Source organism: Spinacia oleracea, chromosome 5 (assembly GCF_020520425.1).
Source record: "Spinacia oleracea cultivar Varoflay chromosome 5, BTI_SOV_V1, whole genome shotgun sequence".
In the NCBI taxonomy this organism is placed as follows: domain Eukaryota; kingdom Viridiplantae; phylum Streptophyta; class Magnoliopsida; order Caryophyllales; family Amaranthaceae; genus Spinacia; species Spinacia oleracea.
The window spans coordinates 93,928,587-93,949,081 of NC_079491.1; the positions used below are offsets into that span (position 1 = coordinate 93,928,587).

The 20,495-nt window shown below is 39.4% G+C and overlaps 2 protein-coding genes across 2 annotated transcripts; one reads left to right on the plus strand and one right to left on the minus strand.

The window, feature by feature from the left end:
- Positions 1-976: 976 nt before the first annotated feature.
- LOC110775353 (uncharacterized) lies at positions 977-1,429 on the minus strand. Its single transcript, XM_021979966.1, has one exon. It carries the CDS (start codon positions 1,427-1,429, stop codon positions 977-979), a length of 453 nt encoding a protein of 150 aa, XP_021835658.1.
- Positions 1,430-15,845: 14,416 nt separating this feature from the next.
- LOC110779148 (protein FAR1-RELATED SEQUENCE 5-like) lies at positions 15,846-17,354 on the plus strand. Its single transcript, XM_021983677.2, has 2 exons — positions 15,846-16,116; positions 16,228-17,354. The coding sequence occupies exons 1-2, from the start codon at positions 15,846-15,848 to the stop codon at positions 17,352-17,354; spliced, it is 1,398 nt and encodes a 465-aa protein (XP_021839369.2).
- Positions 17,355-20,495: the final 3,141 nt, after the last annotated feature.

Sequence of the window (20,495 nt, forward strand, 5' to 3'; positions counted from 1 at the left end):
GCTCACGAGGGGCGTGCCAGCTTGCTGGCCTTGCCGCATGCTGGCCGGGGCTGGCCTTGCCGCATGCTGGCTGGGGCTGGCCTTGCGTGCTTGCTTGGCTGGGCCTTGCATGCCTTGGAGGGCTGCTGGCTCGCCTGCTGTGCGCGGGCTTCGCTAGGCGCAGGCCTGGCTTCGTGCTGGGCCTTCCGTCTAGCAAGCTCGTCCGATGTTTATTTCGTACGTCCCGCTTCCGATTAATTTTCCGATTCCGGAATTCATTTCCGATTCGAACTATATTTAATATTTTTGATTCCGGAATTAATTTCCGTTTCGAACAAATATTTAATATTTCCGATTCCGGAATTTATTTCCAATTCCGATAATATTTCCGATTCCGGCAATATTTCCGTTTCCGGCAATATTTCCGATTCCGGCAATATTTCCATTTTCGATAACATTTTCCGATACGTACCATGTTTCCGTTTCCGGCAACATCTACGACTTGGATAATATTTATATTTCCGATACGATGCATATTTCCGTTTCCGGCAATATCATCGTTTCCAGAGTATTCATAATTTGCCTTTTGACGATTTCAGCTCCCACGGGAACCGAGATCCGTCGATTCCGAATATCCATAAATGGAGTATTTAATTCACTTAAATACTTGATCCGTTCACGTACTATTTGTGTGACCCTATGGGTTCAGTCAAGAGTAAGCTGTGGATTAATATTATTAATTCCACTTGAACTGAAGCGGCCTCTAGCTAGGCATACAGTTCACTTGATCTCACTGAATAATTAACTTGTATAATTAATTAATAATGAACCGCATTTATTAGACTTATCATTGAATGCATACTTGAACCAAGGGCATTATTTCCTTCAGTATGGACATTACCAACTTAGTGAAACACGCACAATATGGAAATTACCAATTATGGACATGAGTTGCTACCCTCTGTTCCTTTGGTGCCTTTTCTGACGGAGGGGCATCTTATGCTTTCCTTTTTACACTCTCCCTCGAACCACCCACTACGTTACCGTCATCCTTGTTATTTTTCTCGCCCTCCTCGTTGTTTTCTGGTCCACCATCATTGTTGTCCATTTCATCACCACCCTTCCTTTTTACACTCTCACTCGAACCACCCACTACGTGACTGTCATCCTCGTTATTTTTCACGCCCTCCTCGTTGTTTTCCGGTCCACCATCATTGTTGTCCATTTCATCACCACCCTTCCCTTTTACGCTCTCACTCGAACCACCCACAGCGGGATCGTCATCCTTGTTATTTTTTCCGCCATTCTTGTTGTTTTCCGGGCCACCATCATCGTTGTCCATTTCATCACCAGGTTCTTCAACCTCCCCTTCCGGCATCTGCTGGTTTGTCTTATCCTGCGAATTTTTCGTCTCCGCTTCCACCTCAAGGCTCGCTGGCTCCTCCACCATTTTTCCTCAGAAAGCCTTTGTCGCTCCGCCATATACACCCTTTCCTGCCCCTCTTTCTCCTCTTGCAGTGTTTTGTTCTCGTTTGCTGTCCTAGTGTTATCTCTCTTTTCGTTCTCGTGTGTCTCCAACTCCACCTTCTCTGCGGTCAGATTCTTAGTTGTTTCTTAGCTATTCAAACACCCACTTTCCTCACCGTCTAGTGTTTGCTGACCGTCTGTTTTCTCAACCACCCTATCCTCTTGCCTTTGCTTCTCCAACTCACGTCTTTCCATTTCCTTTTGTTTCTCTTCGTTCTCTAACCTCTCCTCTTCTCCTATATCCCCTCTCCATTTAGTTCAGTTTTCAGATGATCCTCCTCTTCATTTAGTTTTCTTACGTCTGTCCCAGTCTCCACCTGTATTTGTTTATCATCATCTGCCATCATGTTTTCTGCGTCTTTCACAGACTCCTTGACAATCACACTATTATCTTTTTTGTCTCTAGCCTTCTCCAGCATTATAGATCCTATTCCTTGTGCAGCAGGCAGATCACAAATTCTAAACCTATTACCTTCGTCAGATTTCTTGCTCATCCTTTGTTTTTTCACCATTTCCAAGTCACTGGTCTCCTTATCCTCTTGGCTTCCATACTCCTCATTTCATGTCCCTTCACTATTTCCTCCAGTTATCTGTCCTCCCGATAGGCCTTCATTGTTATCCGACTAGTTCTCTATAAAAGCTGCGTCGCCACCGCAAATGAAATCAGATAAGTGTTTTTTATTAAAACACAAGTACAATTATATCTACCAAAGTGTGAAATGGTTACTAACTTTGTTTGTAACACAAAGTGCTGACATCCGTTCTTAGCACTTCAAGCTTGTCAAGGACAACATTAAACGTTAACTCCATCTTTCGATCATGATCTATGATCAACTTACGCGAGATGGACAGCTTCTTAGATTCGATTAACTTCATAAGCTGGCGACAAAGTTTGCATGCTTGCATGTTAGTACTTGCAAATAATGTAAATAGAAAATGAATATGGTCCAAAGTACTTACATTGGTTGTTTGGTAATCGTTCGCAAAACTAAAAACATGATTATCCAAGTTCTAGGTGGATGCGTCAATCCAATCGCGGATCCTAGGAAGTGAATAACTGCAGAGTTGATCCAAAGAACTTGTGGTAGAGTACTCACAAAAAATGGCCTACAAAACACACGTCTAATAAATATAAACTCAAGTATAAACTAATATAATTGAACTTCTGTGTAACAGAGTGGGATACGTAGAATTTTGAAAAATCAATCCTAGTAGGGTCCAAACAACGACGTGGAAGTTGCCAACATAAGACAAATGGTAAACAATAGACAATTAATAGACTCTACATGACGTTACCAAACACACATATGGATATTGCCGGAGGATCACATAGAGCACGTAAAGTATGGTGCATAATAGATTACGTATCAAACCAAATGCTTACGAGGGAAACTACCACTAATTCACATATTGCTTTACTTGCGCACTACAAAAATGATCCCATACACTTTGGACATTGGACACTCATAAAAGGAATTTTTGGGCAAGAGAGCCTACCATCAACAAAAGAGGACACCCCCCAACACTTTTGGTGGTGTAGGGGAGATACTGAACTCTGATACCGCATCAACACTTTTGGTGTTGTCAAGAATGTATTTTGTCCAATTCCATCTCACCGGTCTTTCAGGATCGATAACTAGGTGGAGCAAATCGCATTTGGGAGTTTGAACCACATTTGACTGTTGTGATCTAAATATTTCATATCCCTGGCCAAGCGGTCTGTGGGCATAGACCCAAGGCGAAGGTATTCATCTGGAACAGTATCGAAAAAAATGTTTCTCTATAATGTCTAAACCAGTGTCTTCAAACCCAAGTAGGTACTCTACATGCCTCGGAGACACCACTGTTAGTACCATGTTGATGTTGAGTGTTCGAGTTCTTGTGTCAAAGTGGTCCATGATCCATTTGCACATCGTCTTTCTCACTATTTTGCAGTTTAAACAGAACAAATTACCAAAATCCATCTCTTCAATAACTCTTTTTATATCCCTATCCAATCCCTGAACAACATAAGAATTTCCAAGTTATATGTTGGATTCCATGTGTTATGCTTTGGTTTTCTTAGCCACTTCCAGAGACTTGTTTGAACCCTGATTAAGGTAACATAAATCGTAATCAGTAGATACCTAAAAAAAACCTAAAATGCAACTACGTATCAATATATACAGAGAAACAATTTTCGTTTTTGCAATTTTCGTCTTTGCAATTATCGTTTAGAACATAACCATTTATTTACCAACATATACAAAATTAAGTACACCTAAATTGAGTTCAATATATATTTTTAACACCTTAATTCATTCCAATAAACTTACATATACAAAATGGAAGACGCCCAACAAACAATTATAATTAAAACAATTCATCAGAGACCATCATTTATATTAATCAAACACATGAAAACTGAATTAGGGTTAAGTAGTACCGATATTCAGTGAAGCGGGGGAAGTAGAGACTTGAGTGGATAATCGGTGAATTTAGCGGAGAATCAGTGAATTCTGCACATAATCGGATAAATCAACGGCGGGGTGACGACGCGACCAGAGGAATTTAGTTGAGAATTTGAAAAGTTGATGGATGATACCAAAGAACTAGCGGAATGGAGATGAGAGAGAAGGGGGGAATAGGAATTGGGAAACGCGGGGGTTTGAAATGTCTTTAATAATTTACATTTTTTTTAAAAAAAGTAATGGTTTTTTAAATTCAAACTGAACTTGTCTCTTATTCTTACGAAGTATTATTATAATATTAATTTATATTATGTTAGCTAAGATATTTGTCCTACATTAAATACACCAACTTCTCTCACTATACCAACTTCTCTCACTATCCAACTCTCATCTTGGAAGCATCAAAGGGCACTTCTCCAACCTAGTGTCCCAACCTCCAACCACCATTGTTAAAGGTAAATTTTTACTTTTTAAACTAAGCAATAAATATGCTTCATTTATATTTCGGTTCTTTTCTTAGGTACGTGGTATAATTTCATAAGTCGGTTCTTTTACCATGGTTTCAATCTTTGACAAGACTCTTTCGTAAACCCTAGTTCATTTAATTTTGAATCATATAGAAATTGAGTTGTGGGGTGTGTTTAATTTTGTGAAAAAGAACAATTCAGTTGTCGGTTTGTTTAGTTATGTCAAAAGGAACAACACCAGTGACTTTTACCGTCATTGGTACCTAAATCACACTTTTGCAAGCCTTAATGTTATTGGTAGTAGGCTGGTAGCTAGCTGTAAGGTAGGTGATAAATCCATGTTCTATGTAGGTGGGAACTCTTTTATCATCACTAAATACGTTATAATCGGTAACTATTGTTGCTAGTCTCCTAATTATTTACACAATGGTCATGCTAATTTCTTACACTGTCGTCAGGTACCTATACTCGTTCGTGTTTAGGCATAAATGGCTGAGGATAAAAATTGTAGTGCACACCATGAACCGATTGATGACATGAAATCAGTAGTAGCCTCCAATGCTGAGTATGATGGTAATTCTGGTGATGTAGACATCGAAAATCTTCCAGAATACTTTATTTCCCCTGAAGTATGGGAAAAAATCGGAAAAGACCTAGAAGATTTTAATTTTGACGATATGAAAAAATTTTCCTTTGCGTCAATGAAATTGCGTGTAACGTTTTATTATATGTATGCCAAGGCCAAAGGTTTCAGAGCAGGAAACAAAACAGCTGTAAGGAGCAAAGTGGATGGTAAATTCACATCAAAAAACCTGATGTGCAGCAGGGAAGGTGTACGCGAGCTAAAGTACTTGGAAAACCCAAATAGGAAGCGCCCGTCAAGACCGAAAACAAGATGTCGGTGCCAAGCTGTAATCAAGTTCAAGTGGAATCCAAGTGACGACTCTTGGTTCGTGAGACACTTTGTTGGGGTCCATGATCATGAGCTTGCCTCCCCAAGTGAAGTCCAATTTATAAGGTATTTTATTAGATCAAGTCGTTGTGTCATTCCCTTAATTCTTCTTGGTAAATGCCTTGTACAACCAGTGTTTGTTATTTGCACAATCTGTTAGGTTATGATACATATGACAATTCATAAATCATGCGGAAAAACCATAAAGCCAGGAAAGCATATTATTTACACATAATCATTTAGCATAGAATGGATGCATACATGTTGTAGCGTGCCTTCCCTAGCTGCGCCCGAACCGAACAAGAACAAGTCTTTAGGACTCCAAATGTCGTCCCTCCGTAGATAGTCCACACTACGTCCGGATCCGCCTCAAGTTAGACCAACTAGAATCGACCTTAAGGTGCTTAGGAATTTCGGCTAGTGTTTGCAAGTGTATGGCTGATTTTTATTTCAAAAACTTACCTTTTGAATACTTCAATCGTGCCCATAAATTGTGACCCTAGGCACCTATTTACAGGGGTATGGAAAAGGAATTGTAATCCTACTAGGATGTGGATTTGCTAGTTAGAAATTTATTAGGACTCTAAATAACAAAACAAATCTAATAGGATTAGGATTTTAATCTTTGCACAAATCCCAATAGGATTAGGATTTCCCGCACAAACATTGCACAAGCCGAGCACCCGCGCAAGCCTTGCGCCCCACGACAGGCGCAAAGCCCACGCTGCTGTGCTCTCGCGCGCGCGCGCCCTTGGCTGGGCCTGGCCTTGCGCTGGGCCTGGTCGAGGCGTGCGTTGGTGCGTGCGGCTCGCTGGGCGATGGCCTGGCTTCGTGCTGGGCCTTCGTCTAGCGGGCCTCGTCCGATGCTAATTCGTACGATACGCTTCCGATAAAATTCCCGATTCCGGAATTCATTTCCGATACGAACAATATTTAATATTTCCGATTCCGGAATTAATTTCCGTTTCGAACAAATATTTAATATTTCCGTTTCCGGAATTATTTTCCGATTACGATAATATTTCCGATTCTGACAATATTTCCGTTTCCGGCAATATTTCCGATTTCGGCAATATTTCCATTTCCGATAAATATTTTCCGATACGTACCATGTTTCCATTTCCGGCAACATCTACGACTTGGATAATATTTATATTACCGATACGATCCATATTTCCGTTTCCGGCAATATCATTGTTTTCTGAGTATTCATTTCTTGCTTGTGACGATCTCAGCTCCCACTGAAACCAAGATCCGTCGATTCCGAATATCCATAGATAGAGTATTTAATGCCATTAAATACTTGATCCGTTTAAGTACTATTTGTGTGACCCTACGGGTTCAGTCAAGAGTAAGCTGTGGATTAAGATCATTAATTCCACTTGAACTGAAGCGGCCTCTAGCTAGGCATTCAGCTCACTTGATCTCACTGAATTATTAACTTGTTTAATTAATAATGAACCGCATTTATTAGACTTAACATAGAATGCATACTTGGACCAAGGGCATTATTTCCTTCAGTCTCCCACTTGTCCTTAGGGACAAGTGTGCATTTCCTAATTTCTTTGTCGCTTGATGCTTGCTCTTGAACATAAGGTAAGAGTTGTCATCCTTATTATGTCCAGAGGTGTTTCTCGGTTTGAGAGTTCAACTGATCAAATAAACAGATAATCATAGCCTATGATTCATCCGAGCACGGCCATGCATTTCACAGTTTCTAGCTCTCCGAGTGGCCTTGTACAACTTTTAAGCATCTCATCCCGATTTATGGGAGGACAATCCCATTTAGGGATGTCAGTGGGGCGGGTTTCGCGGGAGACCCGCCCCGCATCCGCCCCAAGTAGGCGGGGATGGAGGTAGGTTTGGCGGGTGATGGGGCGGGGATGGGTATAAAAATCGTACCCGCCATGGGTGATGGGGCGGGTGTGGATTTTGTGTTGAACCCGCCCCATCCCTGCCCGCCCCGCCCCATCCCCACTCGCCCCGCTTCATACCCGCCATGGGTGATGGGGTGGGTTTGGATTTATTTGCATCTTTAGGTGATAATATAAGTTTAGGTGAGATTTTTATGTTTTTTGTTTGAATTTTTTTTATGACGAGTATTTTTTGATTATATAGGTTACTTTAGTCATTAGTATTTTTTTTTTTTTCTATAGTTAACTTTGACTAATCCGTATATATAGCAAATATTTGCTAAATAAGAAAAATTAGGTGGGTATTAGCGCGGGTATGAAGCGGGGATAAGACGGGGATGGATACCCAGTTGGATGGCGGGGCGGGGATGGATTTTAGCTTACACCCGTTGGGGCGGGGATGGGGATGAATTTTGTACCCGCCATGGGTGATGGGGCGGGGATGGGGATGAAAATTTTAGGTGGGGATGGGGATGGAGGGACCTACATCCGCATCCGCCCCGCCCCATTGACATTCCTAATCCCATTCTTCCGATCTTGAGATTAGACTTCGTTTGATAGGTGATTACCTGATCGTTGCCTTTATAGCCTCCTTTTACGGTGCGACGGTTGGTCAACGTCAAAACAACCAGTTCTCAAACAAGTAATCTCAAATCACTCAGGTATTGAGGATTTAGTGTCTAATAATTTTAATGAAATTTACTTATGACATATTTTCATCTCTTACAGTAAAGTTTCATAGGTCTGTCCGATACTAGTCTTCCCAAAGTAAGTATCTATGCAAATGATTATGACATTGCCATGTCCACATAGTTCAAGAAACAGAACTACTAGTCATCTTGCATTTTAGTCGTTTAACGTTTTCTATGCGTCCAATTTTATAGAAAACTCCGACCAGGGACCATTTTCAACTTTTGACATTCAAGTTCACTTGATAGACATTTCTTAGTCACAGGACTGGTCCTGACAGTCTATCTTGAATATATCGTCAAATTGAAGGGACTCATCATTTAATAAATTACAAATAAATGGAAAAATGAATTCTATTCATTTATTGTGAATGATTAACCAATAATGTTTTACAAAGATTTAAACTCTAAAACTTTAAAACATTAAACAAGGATTTCAAAGCCATTCTCCAATATGCTTGATTCCCATAGCTGCAGTGTGCGAGTTGTGCTTCGCCTGCGGCAGAGGTTTAGTCAATGGATCTGATATGTTGTCATCAGTTCAAATCTTGCTTATCTCGACTTCTTTTCTTTCAACAAACTCTCGTAGAAGGTGAAATCTACGAAGTACATGCTTGACTCTTTGGTGGTGTCTAGGCTCCTTTGCCTGTGCAATAGCTCCGTTATTATCACAATACAGGGCTATTGGTCCTTTAATGGAGGGGACTACACCAAGTTCGCCTATGAACTTCCTTAGCCATATAGCTTCCTTTGCTGCTTCATGTGCAGCAATGTACTCCGCTTCAGTTGTAGAATCCGCAATGGTGCTTTGCTTAGCACTTTTCCAGCTTACTGCACCTCCGTTGAGGCAGAAGACAAACCCAGACTGTGATCTGAAATCATCTTTATCGGTTTGGAAACTTGCGTCCGTATAGCCTTTAACAATGAATTCATCATCTCCACCATAGACCAGGAAGTCATCTTTGTGCCTTTTCAGGTACTTCAGAATATTCTTGGCAGCAGTCCAATGCACCTCTCCTGGGTCTGACTGGTATCTGCTCGTAGCACTGAGTGCGTACGCAACATCCGGGCGTGTACATATCATAGCATACATTATTGAACCAATCAATGATGCATATGGAATCCCATTCATTCGTCTACGCTCATCAAGTGTTTTTGGGCACTGAGTCTTGCTTAGAGTTATTCCATGAGACATGGGTAGGTAGCCTCGCTTGGAGTCTGCCATCTTGAACCTATCAAGCAACTTATTGATATAAGTGCTTTGACTAAGTCCAATCATCTTTTTAGATCTATCTCTGTAAATCTTGATGCCCAATATGTACTGTGCTTCTCCTAGATCCTTCATCGAAAAACATTTCCCAAGCCAAATCTTGACAGAGTTCAACATAGGAATGTCATTTCCGATAAGTAATATGTCGTCGACATATAATACTAGGAAAGCAATTTTGCTCCCATTGACCTTCTTGTATACACAAGATTCGTCTGCGTTTTTGATGAAACCAAAGTCACTAACTGCTTCATCTAAACGTATATTCCAGCTCCTTGATGCCTGCTTCAATCCTTAGATTGATTTCTTTAGCTTGCATACCTTTTTAGCATTCTTTGGATCCTCAAAACCTTCAGGCTGTGTCATAAACACAGTTTCTGTTAAAACGCCGTTTAAGAAAGCAGTTTTGACATCCATCTGCCATATTTCGTAATCGTAATATGCAGCGATTGCTAACTTTATCCGAATAGACTTTAGCATTGCAACTGGTGAAAAGGTTTCATCGTAATCCACACCGTGGACTTGCCTGTAACCTTTTGCAACCAATCTAGCTATGAAAACTTCAAGTTTCCCATCCTTGTCCTTTTTCAGTTTGAAAACCCATTTGCTTCCAATGGCTTGGTAGCCATCTGGCGAATCGACCAAATCCCATACTTGGTTTTCAGACATGGAGTCTAATTCAGATTGCATGGCTTCTTCACATTGTTTGGAGCTAGGGCTCGTCATAGCTTGTTTGTAAGTCGCAGGTTCATCACTTTCAAGTAATAGAACGTCATAGCTCTCGTTCGTCAAAATACCTAAGTACCTTTTCGGTTGAGATCTATATTTTTGCGATCTACGCGGGGTAACATTTCTAGATTGACCATGATTCTCACCAGATACCTCTATCAGACCGCAGTGCCTTAATCTTCTTGCCTAATTGATTCTCTACTTCACTCTGAAATTCCTTGAATTTGTCAAAGGATTCAGACTTATGCTTCATTAGGTAGACATAACCATATCTACTGAAGTCATCAGTGAAAGTGATAAAGTAGCTGAAACCACCTCTAGCATTTGTACTCATTGGTCCACATACATCTGTATGGATTAAACCCAATAGTTCATTTTCTCTTTCTCCAACTTTAGAGAAAGGTTGCTTTGTCATTTTGCCAAGTAAACATGATTCGCATTTACCATAATCCTCTAAGTCAAATGGTTCTAGAATTCCTTCCTTTTGAAGTCTTTCTAAGCGTTTCAAGTTAATATGGCCTAATTGACAATGCCACAGATAGGTGAGATCTGAATCATCCTTTTTGGCCTTTTTGGTATTTATGTTATAAACTTGTTTGTCGTGATCTAATAAATAAAGTCCATTGACTAATCTAGCAGATCCATAAAACATCTCTTTAAAATAAAACGAACAACTATTGTCTTTTATTAAAAAGGAAAATCCCTTAGCATCTAAGCAAGAAACTGAAATGATGTTTTTAGTAAGACTTGGAACATGGAAACACTCTTCCAGTTCCAAAACTAGCCCAGAGGGCAACGACAAATAATAAGTTCCTACAGCTAATGCAGCAATCCGTGCTCCATTTCCCACTCGTAGGTCGACTTCACCCTTGCTTAACTTTCTACTTCTTCTTAGTCCCTGTGGATTGGAACATAAGTGTGAGCCACAACCTGTATCTAATACCCAAGAAGTTGAATTAGCAAGTATACAGTCTATAACGAAAATACCTGAAGATGGAACGACTGTTCCGTTCTTCTGATCTTCCTTTAGCTTCAAGCAATCTCTCTTCCAATGCCCCTTCTTCTTGCAGTAGAAGCATTCGGATTCAGAAGTGGGTTGACTGACCTTCCTCTTTTCAGACTTGGCGCCTGTTTGCTTAGTTGGGTTGGCCTTGTTGCCACCTTTTTTAGCCGTCCTCTTCTTTCCAGATTTCTTGAACTTGCCCCCACGCACCATAAGCACATCTTGCTTATCACTTTTGAGCGTCTTTTAAGCGGTTTTCAGCATACCGTGAAGCTCAGTGAGTGTTTTGTCCAGACTATTCATAGACGTACCTATCAACCAAGAATAGTTTCTAGTCGACAAACTGTGCTTAATTCTTCATTGATTTTAGGATCTTGGAATCATTTTATTCACACCTGCCGGAACACATAACCTGAATAAAATGCTTAATGAACATTGAATTATGCATGTATGCTAGAATTTATGTTTATTAAGAGAAATTCAATGTCTTTTGCTAATAGTCTAGAAACTATTCTTGGTTGATAGGTACGTCTAAGAACTTATTAGGTAAACCTATCGATTTTGCCACGACATAAAAGGACTCCTTACTTATATCGTTGAGTTTCACCAAAACTAACATGTACTCACAATTATTTGTGTACCTTGCCCCTTTAGGACAAATAAGTAACACCTCGCTGAGCGAAAACTATTACTAGATTGATGTAAAGGATATCCAAGCAAGTGTATATTTTGGCATGGCACTTTTTAACTCAATTTTTTAAGTTTGGAACTTAAGGCTCTTACTATGTTGGTTAGATTTTAAGTGAACTAAAATCCTTAATAATGCAACATAATCAAGCTTTGATCTCATGCATATTTATGACATATTTTAAAGCAATAAATAACATAAAACATGCATAAGATAAATGTGATCTAGTATGGCCCGACTTCATCTTGAAGCTTCAACTTCAAAGTCCGTCTTGAAAATATATCTCCGTGGGAGGCACCATTTTTTCTTCAAATAGGATAAGCTATAATTAAAACTAATTACAACTATTTGATGGTACGCAGACCATATTTGAATTGAAAAACAATTTTGGTACTTTAGACCAATTACATTCAAATTAATGGTACGCAGACCATATTTTCTATCCTATTTGGGCCATACTAGTCACTTCATAACCTGCAAAACAGTACATATACAATATATTCACCCATTCATTATCATGAATGGCCCACATAGCTGGTTAGTAAAACACATTATGCATCATATAAACATTTGCAGCAATTAAGCAAGGGCACCAATAATCTACAAATTATTCAGTCCTTATTAATTCTAATCAAGTTGTTTTAACCTTAAGGATTTGTAGACCTAATCAAGAGTTTATTACTAAAAGGGCTCCCACTTAAACCAATAAATTCATATGCTTTACTAATTTTAAACAGAAAAATGTATTTCTAGTCTAACCGGAAACATACAAATTTAATTAAAATTTAAAGCTCATATAAATTTATAATTGAATCCACAAATTTAATTTATTTTCAGTCGTATTTAAATTAATTCATGATTTTAATTTTAGTAAAATAATTAGAATAAATAAAATTTATTATAATTACAATATTCAAAATTAAAATCCAAGAAAATAATTTAAATCATTAATTTTAAAATTAATTAAAATTACGTAAACTGAAAATTTCAAATTAAAATTTTAAAACGATCTAATCGTGACGCAACATCACCACGCAACGCACAGCCATAGGCCACACGCACACAGCCATCGCTGGCCATGTGCGCGCAGCCCATGCGCTGCGTCGCATCGCTGCTGCTCACCATCGCAAGGCGCGCGCCAGCGCTCGTCGCAACAAGCACACTACTCACCATCGCTGGGCGCAGCGCTCGTCGCACGCGCATGCTGCTCACCATCGCTGGGCGCAGCACTCGTCGCACGCGATCGCGAGGCAGTGCGCGCTGTGGCGCAGCTCGCTTGCTGCCCACACGCGACTGCTCGTGCCTTGCTCTCACCCTTGTCTATGCGCCCATCGCACACAGCCCACGACACAAGGCAGGGCTGCTGCCTTGTGCTCGTGCACCATGCCCTTGCTCGCTGCACTCGTACCGCATGGGCGACGAGCTCCCCTGCTCGTCGTCGCATGCCCGCACTATACAACACCCCTTAAGGGTAACACGTAGCGTCCATTGCTTTGTGCGTGCAAGTTATATGAGCGAATCGCATAAAAATAAAAAATTTATTTTCAAAATTAATGACAAATTAATAAATCTTATTAATTTCATAATTTTAGGGCGAAAAATCGAAAATTTATTAATTTATTGATTTCCGATTAACATGGATTCAAGTCGAGGTCATAAAAATTTAAAATTTAACATAAATTTACAATTTTTATGGTGGTTTTTAATCATAGGTATCTAATTAAATTATAACTAATTATGAAAATCAAATTAATTCTAAATTATTCCAATTTTCAACAAATTAATCATAATTACAAATTAGATTGCATAATTAACAAGGCTAGGCATTCAAACTTGTTAAACATATACAATAGGTCAATCAAAAATTCAAGATTTAACAAGAATCGCAAATATTTAATTTAACATCTTAAATTTACGAAATTTTGCGTTCGAAAAACTAAAACCTCCGAAAATACATAGTTAGGCTTCGAATTTGAGAATTCAGGGTTCGGCCGAAAAATATTATTTTAGAATGCCTTTTACATGCGGAATTGACACAAAAATCACTCGATTTGGATGAGTAACGAAGAAACTGCCGAAAAACTGCGTACGTATAATTAAATAAACGCAATTTGCATTTAATTAACAATTACGAAAATTAATCACCCCTTTTAATTCTTGCAAATTTGTAATATTTAACCATGTTTATGCAATTTAGATTATGAAAATAATAAGAGGCTCGTGATACATATGACAATTCATAAATCATGCGGAAAAACCATAAAGCCAGGAAAGCATATTATTTACACATAATCATTTAGCATAGAATGGATGCATACATGTTGTAGCGTGCCTTCCCTAGAAGCGCCGGAACCGAACAAGAACAAGTCTTTAGGACTCCAAATGTCGTCCCTCCGTAGATAGTCCACAGTACGTCCGGATCCGCCTCAAGTTAGACCAACTAGAATCGCCCTTAAGGTGCTTAGGAATTTCGGCTAGTGTTTGCAAGTGTATGGCTGATTTTTATTTCAAAAACTTATCTTTTGAATACTTCAATCGTGCCCATAAATTGTGACCCTAGGCACCTATTTATAGGGGTATGGAAAAGGAATTGTAATCCTACTAGGATGTGGATTTGCTAGTTAGAACTTTATTAGGACTCTAAATAACAAAACAAATCTAATAGGATTAGGATTTTAATCTTTGCACAAATCCTAATAGGATTAGGATTTCCCGCACAAGCATTGCACAAACCGTGCACCCGCGCAAGCCTTGCGGCCCACGACAGGCGCACAGCCCACGCTGCTGTGCTCTCGCGCGCGCGAGCCCTTGGCTGGGCCTGGTCGAGGCGTGCGTTGGTGCGTGCGGCTCGCTGGGCGATGGCCTGGCTCCGTGCTGGGCCTTCGTCTAGCGGGCCTCGTCCGATGCTAATTCGTACGATACGCTTCCGATTAAATTCCCGATTCCGGAATTCATTTCCGATACGAACAATATTTAATATTTCCGATTCCGGAATTAATTTCCGTTTCGAACAAATATTTAATATTTCCGTTTCCGGAGTTATTTTCCTATTCCGATAATATTTCCGATTCTGACAATATTTCCGTTTCCGGCAATATTTCCATTTCCGATAAATATTTTCCGATACGTACCATGTTTCCGTTTCCGGCAACATCTACGACTTGGATAATATTTATATTTCCGATACGATCCATATTTCCGTTTCCGGCAGTATCATTGTTTCCGGAGTATTCATTTCTTGCTTGTGACGATCTCAGCTCCCACTGAAACCAAGATCCGTCGATTCCGAATATCCATACATAGAGTATTTAATGCCATTAAATACTTGATCCGTTTACGTACTATTTGTGTGACCCTACGGGTTCAGTCAAGAGTAAGTTGTTGATTAATATCATTAATTCCACTTGAACTGAAGCGGCCTCTAGCTAGGCATTCAGCTCACTTGATCTCACTGAATTATTAACTAGTTTAATTAATACTGAACCGCATTTATTAGACTTAACATAGAATGCATACTTGGACCAAGGGCATTATTTCCTTCACCATCCACTTGTAATACTGTGGTTTCTCAACTAAGAAATATTATAGGTTCTGAATGTATTTTCTCTAAATTGGTAAATTATATTGCAGAAGCCATATAAGTCTTTTAGATGCTAACAAGCTCCGTATCAAGGCATTGATCAATTCTGGGGTTTCTCCTGTCGTGACAATGAGGAATCTGGTTCAACAAGCGGGTGGTCCTGACAAACTACCTTTCCTTAAAAAGGACTTGTACAATGCTTGTGAAAGAATTCAGAAGGAAGATATTCCAGATGGGGACACGGAGGCCCGTGTTTTCATACCTGCTGGGGAAACAGAATACAGACCCTGGGTTTTTCTTAAAGTATACACGAGACGAAGATAATGCTCTGGATAACCTCTTTTGGTGTGATGGTACGTCCCGTAATGATTACAGGGAATTCAACAACGTCATTGCCTTTGACACCACATACAAAGTAAATGCGTACCACAAGCCGCTTGTGGTGATTGTCGGTATAAATCACCACAGGCAAAGTGTTGTTTTTGTTGTTTCCCTAGTTAGCCATGAAAAGGAGGAGACATTCAAGTGGATATTAGAGTAGTTGACTGAAGTAGGGGATAACGTCGCTCCACACACTGTTTTGACTGACGGGGACAAAGCAATGGCAAATGCGATATCAATTGTTTTCCCGAAGGCAGTACATAGGTTGTGTTTGTGGCATTTGATGAGGAATGTAAAAGGACATAACTCAAAAATGTTATGCAGTGGTTTCATGAAATGTGTTGACGGATGTCGTACGCCCACCGAGTTTGAGCAGGCTTGGAAGGAGCTAATTACCACGTACGATTATGAGAAAGAAGTTTGGGCAACGGGACTCTACAATGACAAGGAAAAATGGGCGGAATGTTTCATGCATGGTCATTTCTTCGAAGGTAAGTAGTTCACAACCATATTTAGGTCACTACCTATGTTACCTACCCCTTTATATTTTGATAGAATACATACCATACCACTACCCATTTTACTACTTTTGTTTTATGCAGGTATGAGAAGTACACAACGGTGTGAATCAGTGAACAACTCAACTAACACAGTTTTTAATCAAAAAATGATGTTGTATAAATTTGTAGAATTGTATGATCAAGTGTTGAAAGATATAAGGTTCACAGAATCTGGCCTTGACTACCAAACAAAGCATACAACTCCGATTATCAAAGGGGTCCTTTCATGTGTGAAAACACATGCTGCAACAGTGTACACAAGAAACTCGTACGATATGTTATGCAAAGAGATGAACTACGAGTCATCGCATATTTTTGTGAAGTTTAAGCAGGATAAGACACATTTGGATGGGGTAACTAATATTTATTGCTTGAGTCATACTGGGTATGGGACAGCACAGTACATTGTAATACACATTGCTAAGATCCACAAGATGTATTGTTGCTACATGAAGTTGGAATCTGTGGGCATACCCTGTCGCCACATGTTTGTTGTAATGAAGTATGGACGCATGACCGAGATACCAAGGGGTTGTATTCTTCAAAGATGGACGAAATATGCCAAGGCATGCCTGTCTTATGGTCACACACTGGACGCATTTAAAGAGCAGACTGATACTGCGTTCGTTGGTCGGTTTGCCTATTTAAATGGGTTGAGCATACAAATCTGTAGGTTGGCAGCTAGATCTTACAACGGGTCACTATGGTTAAAGAATTTTTTGTCAAAGGTATTGATTTCTATGGAAACCCATGATGAGAAAGTCGAGGGAATCCCAAAGAAAGCGACATTGGTCGGAATCGGTGATCCAAAAGTTTTGCAAGCCGGCAGGGGACTAAAAAAGAAAGCCACAAAACTAGAAGAGAAATCCAACAGTCTTGATAAGCCGAAGTCCATTGACCTCAACCAGTCACCACTGACTACTCCGGCTAACACCTCTAACATTGGCCTCTGTGAGCCATCTTTCCTTTTGGGGGATTTAATGCCAGGAACATATACCAGTGGTGAGGCTTCTGAAGTCGTCGATAGCTACGAAGTTACCCAATACAAAAAGAACCCACTGTTTTTGATTGGGGCCCAAGACATCATTGGTAGTTACAACTTTGTTTGTTGCACATTTTCTCATTTGAGCACCTATAAAAGTCAAATGAGCAAATGGGAAATAAGATAACATTTTGTAAATCTTTTAGGGATAGCAACGGTTTTAATAGGTAACCCTCTTTTGTAAACAGGTATAGGAAGAAGGTATACATGTCGTTACCCACTTAGTCAGAATCCCAACTTTAATTTTCTAACAAATCAGTTCTTCGTGGTAGTCACCGTATATATGTTTGGACGGCGCCATTAGGTTCAAAATGTCAATAATTTGTTAACAAATTAGTTATTTGAGGTAACATCAAATTGAATGTTGAATGTTTATGTTTTTATTAATTATTCAATGACACATGTTTTTGCATTTAAGTCAGGACACGGGCTATTGTTTCATCGTATGGATGTGTTTATTATAATTGTGATTACAAGTATCAAAATTGTGATTTACTGTATGCTTTATTATGCATCTGTCGATCTTACCGCATCTGGCTCCAAGCTCTGTTGCACTGCCTTCCCTGTTTTGCTTCCATCCCTGTTTTGTCTTGGTAATTACCTTTACAACATCCGGACACTACCAGAAACCGTTCTCATACGTTTACCAAAAAAAATCTCCATCAGGTATACACAACTCTATTATCAAACACACTCTCGGTAACTACCACGACGAGTCACTGTGCATAAAGGATTCTTAACATAGACTTGGTCATTTCCAAACATAATGTCGGTGATAGACAAAGAATCACATACTTTGTTACGTCCGGTGACATAAGTTTATAAGTACTAACCAAAATCTAATGAGTATCTGCTAATTTAGACTTATCACCATATACAAAATTAACATCATTTTCAGACTAATAACACGGTGAGACGAATCATCATAGCCATCCAATAAGTTATTATACTATTTTATGCATCGTTGTCATCATCTGTTCCAGTTCCTGTAGCGTCATCATCACCGTCCCCATTACTCTTCAAAGCGTCATCATTGTCATCAACATCTGCAGTGAAGAATTCATAGATGGGATATCCAATGATGTAACACATATTTTACAACATTTCAAGTAAAGGAATCTAAACTAACCGTAATTATAGGTTTTAGTGTTGCGCCCTTGAAAGCAATCCTCATCAGGGGGTTCTTCTTCAATTTGATGGGGTTGGTACTGCAATTTGAGTGTTGTATATACAGTATCATGAATTTCGTCCATCACTTGCGTAGTAAATACATTCGGGTGCAGATACCTTAACATCGACTCGACCATGCTAACCCGTACTAAAGAATAAAAGGAAATTAATTAGGAACTACATGTTCCACATTTTCGTCTGAATCTTGACCTTGAACCTGCGCATTGTCCCGTTCACCTCCACCATGGTGTGGGTCAGATTCTTGATTACTCACCTCACCAACACCTGCTTGTGTACCATCTGTCTGAACCCATACAGAGTTCAACACCTCATATGTACACTTCCTATTTGTGGTGAGCGTACTGATAGAAAATGTATGACGTGCACTATTTCGTGCGACATCATTACTAGTATCAATCTTAAAGTGTCTAAACACATTTGTCAACCACATACCATAAGGCAGATTATTTGTCCTGCTTTCTTTATGCGCACTCCGAATAGTGTTGATAATCATTCTAGGGAGATTTATCTTCTTTTTCGCAAGAATGAAAAACATAATGAAGATATCAAGGTAAGTCAGGGATGCCTTTCTACCGGGATGAGGATTGAGGGATCCATGAACTATAAGGTGTAGTAGTCGATTTATCGGTGGCAATTCTTTAATGAGAGGCTTAGTTTCTCTCATGGTATCATTGTCGTTAAGCAAGGCCTTCACGCAGTCTTTAACATCAAAATCTTTATGTTTACTCCAAGCCAGCCTGGGTTCATCATGCATCCCCTCATGCGGAATACCGAGAATACATCCTAGCGTCTCGTCATTTAGACAAATGTTTACGCCTCTCACCCATATATGAAGAATCCCTTCCTTTTCACCCAAGGCCTCGATGTGGGTGTAGAACTCTCTCACAGGATCATCCCATATCTTCCCTTTATACTGTAGGAGGACATCCCACCCTTGGAACAAAAACCATTCATGCACCATTTCCGCATTGCCCTTAGTGAAAGACTGAAATGCAATGTTCTTCCCTGGCCAAATTGGTCGTTCTCTGAATCTCTTTTGGAGTAGTTGTTGGTAGCTTTTATTCCTGAACCTCCTCTTATCAGATATAAAATCGCTACCGCTACCGTTTTCATGTTGAGCATATTTTGCAGATGTTTCTTATTGTTCCGATTAGACACCTGTTTGACCGCATTGGTAATACCTGCTTGTTTTGAACGCTTAGGGGGTATTGCTTTAGTAGTAGGCGTTTTCCTCTTAACTGTTATTTTCTTTGGCTTTACCATTTCACCTTCGTATTAAACGAGAGTTAATTAGGCCCTCAACAATTGATTACACATATCACACTCATAACAAAAAATAAACATCATTGTTGGCCATTTCAATTGTTATAAAGATAGCCAGTTTGATTAAAACAACAGATACAAAAATACTTGGAATGCAAAGAAAATCAGTATTCATCAATCAGTTACCAGAGCAACAATTTATCTGCCCTATTAAGAACATGTTTAAACTTCATTTATCCTATTCTAACGCACATCATTGTTGGCCGTTTCCATTGTTATAAAGATAACTAGTTTGATTAAAACAACAAATACGAAAATACTTGGAATGCAAAGAAAATCAGTATTCATTAATCAGCTACCAGAGCAACAATTTATCTGCCCTAATAATGTCCAAACTCCATTTATCCTATTCTAACCACTTTACGGATTGAGAATCAGAGGGAAATTAAACATCAGTGTACAAAATCATGTGAGAATGAACATCAGCTTTACTCTACGGCTATTCATCCGTCATAAATATACACAATACAAACCAACTATACCCTTAACCCCCCTAAACTCTAATTTGTAGACCTTCAATCCTTAAATTACAAATTTTATGATACTTTGGTTTAATTGACGTGGAATTCAAGTGTAATACCAACAGAAAGCGAGAAGCGAATTACCTGGTAAGCCTGAATTGTAGTCGTCTACAATATTTCCGCGAAATCAAGACCGGGGTACCTGAAATTATAAACGGAAGACTGTTTTGCAAAGAAATTAAAGAAGAAAGATGAAAATATGGAAAGAAGAGCAAGTCAAAGAACTACCGTAA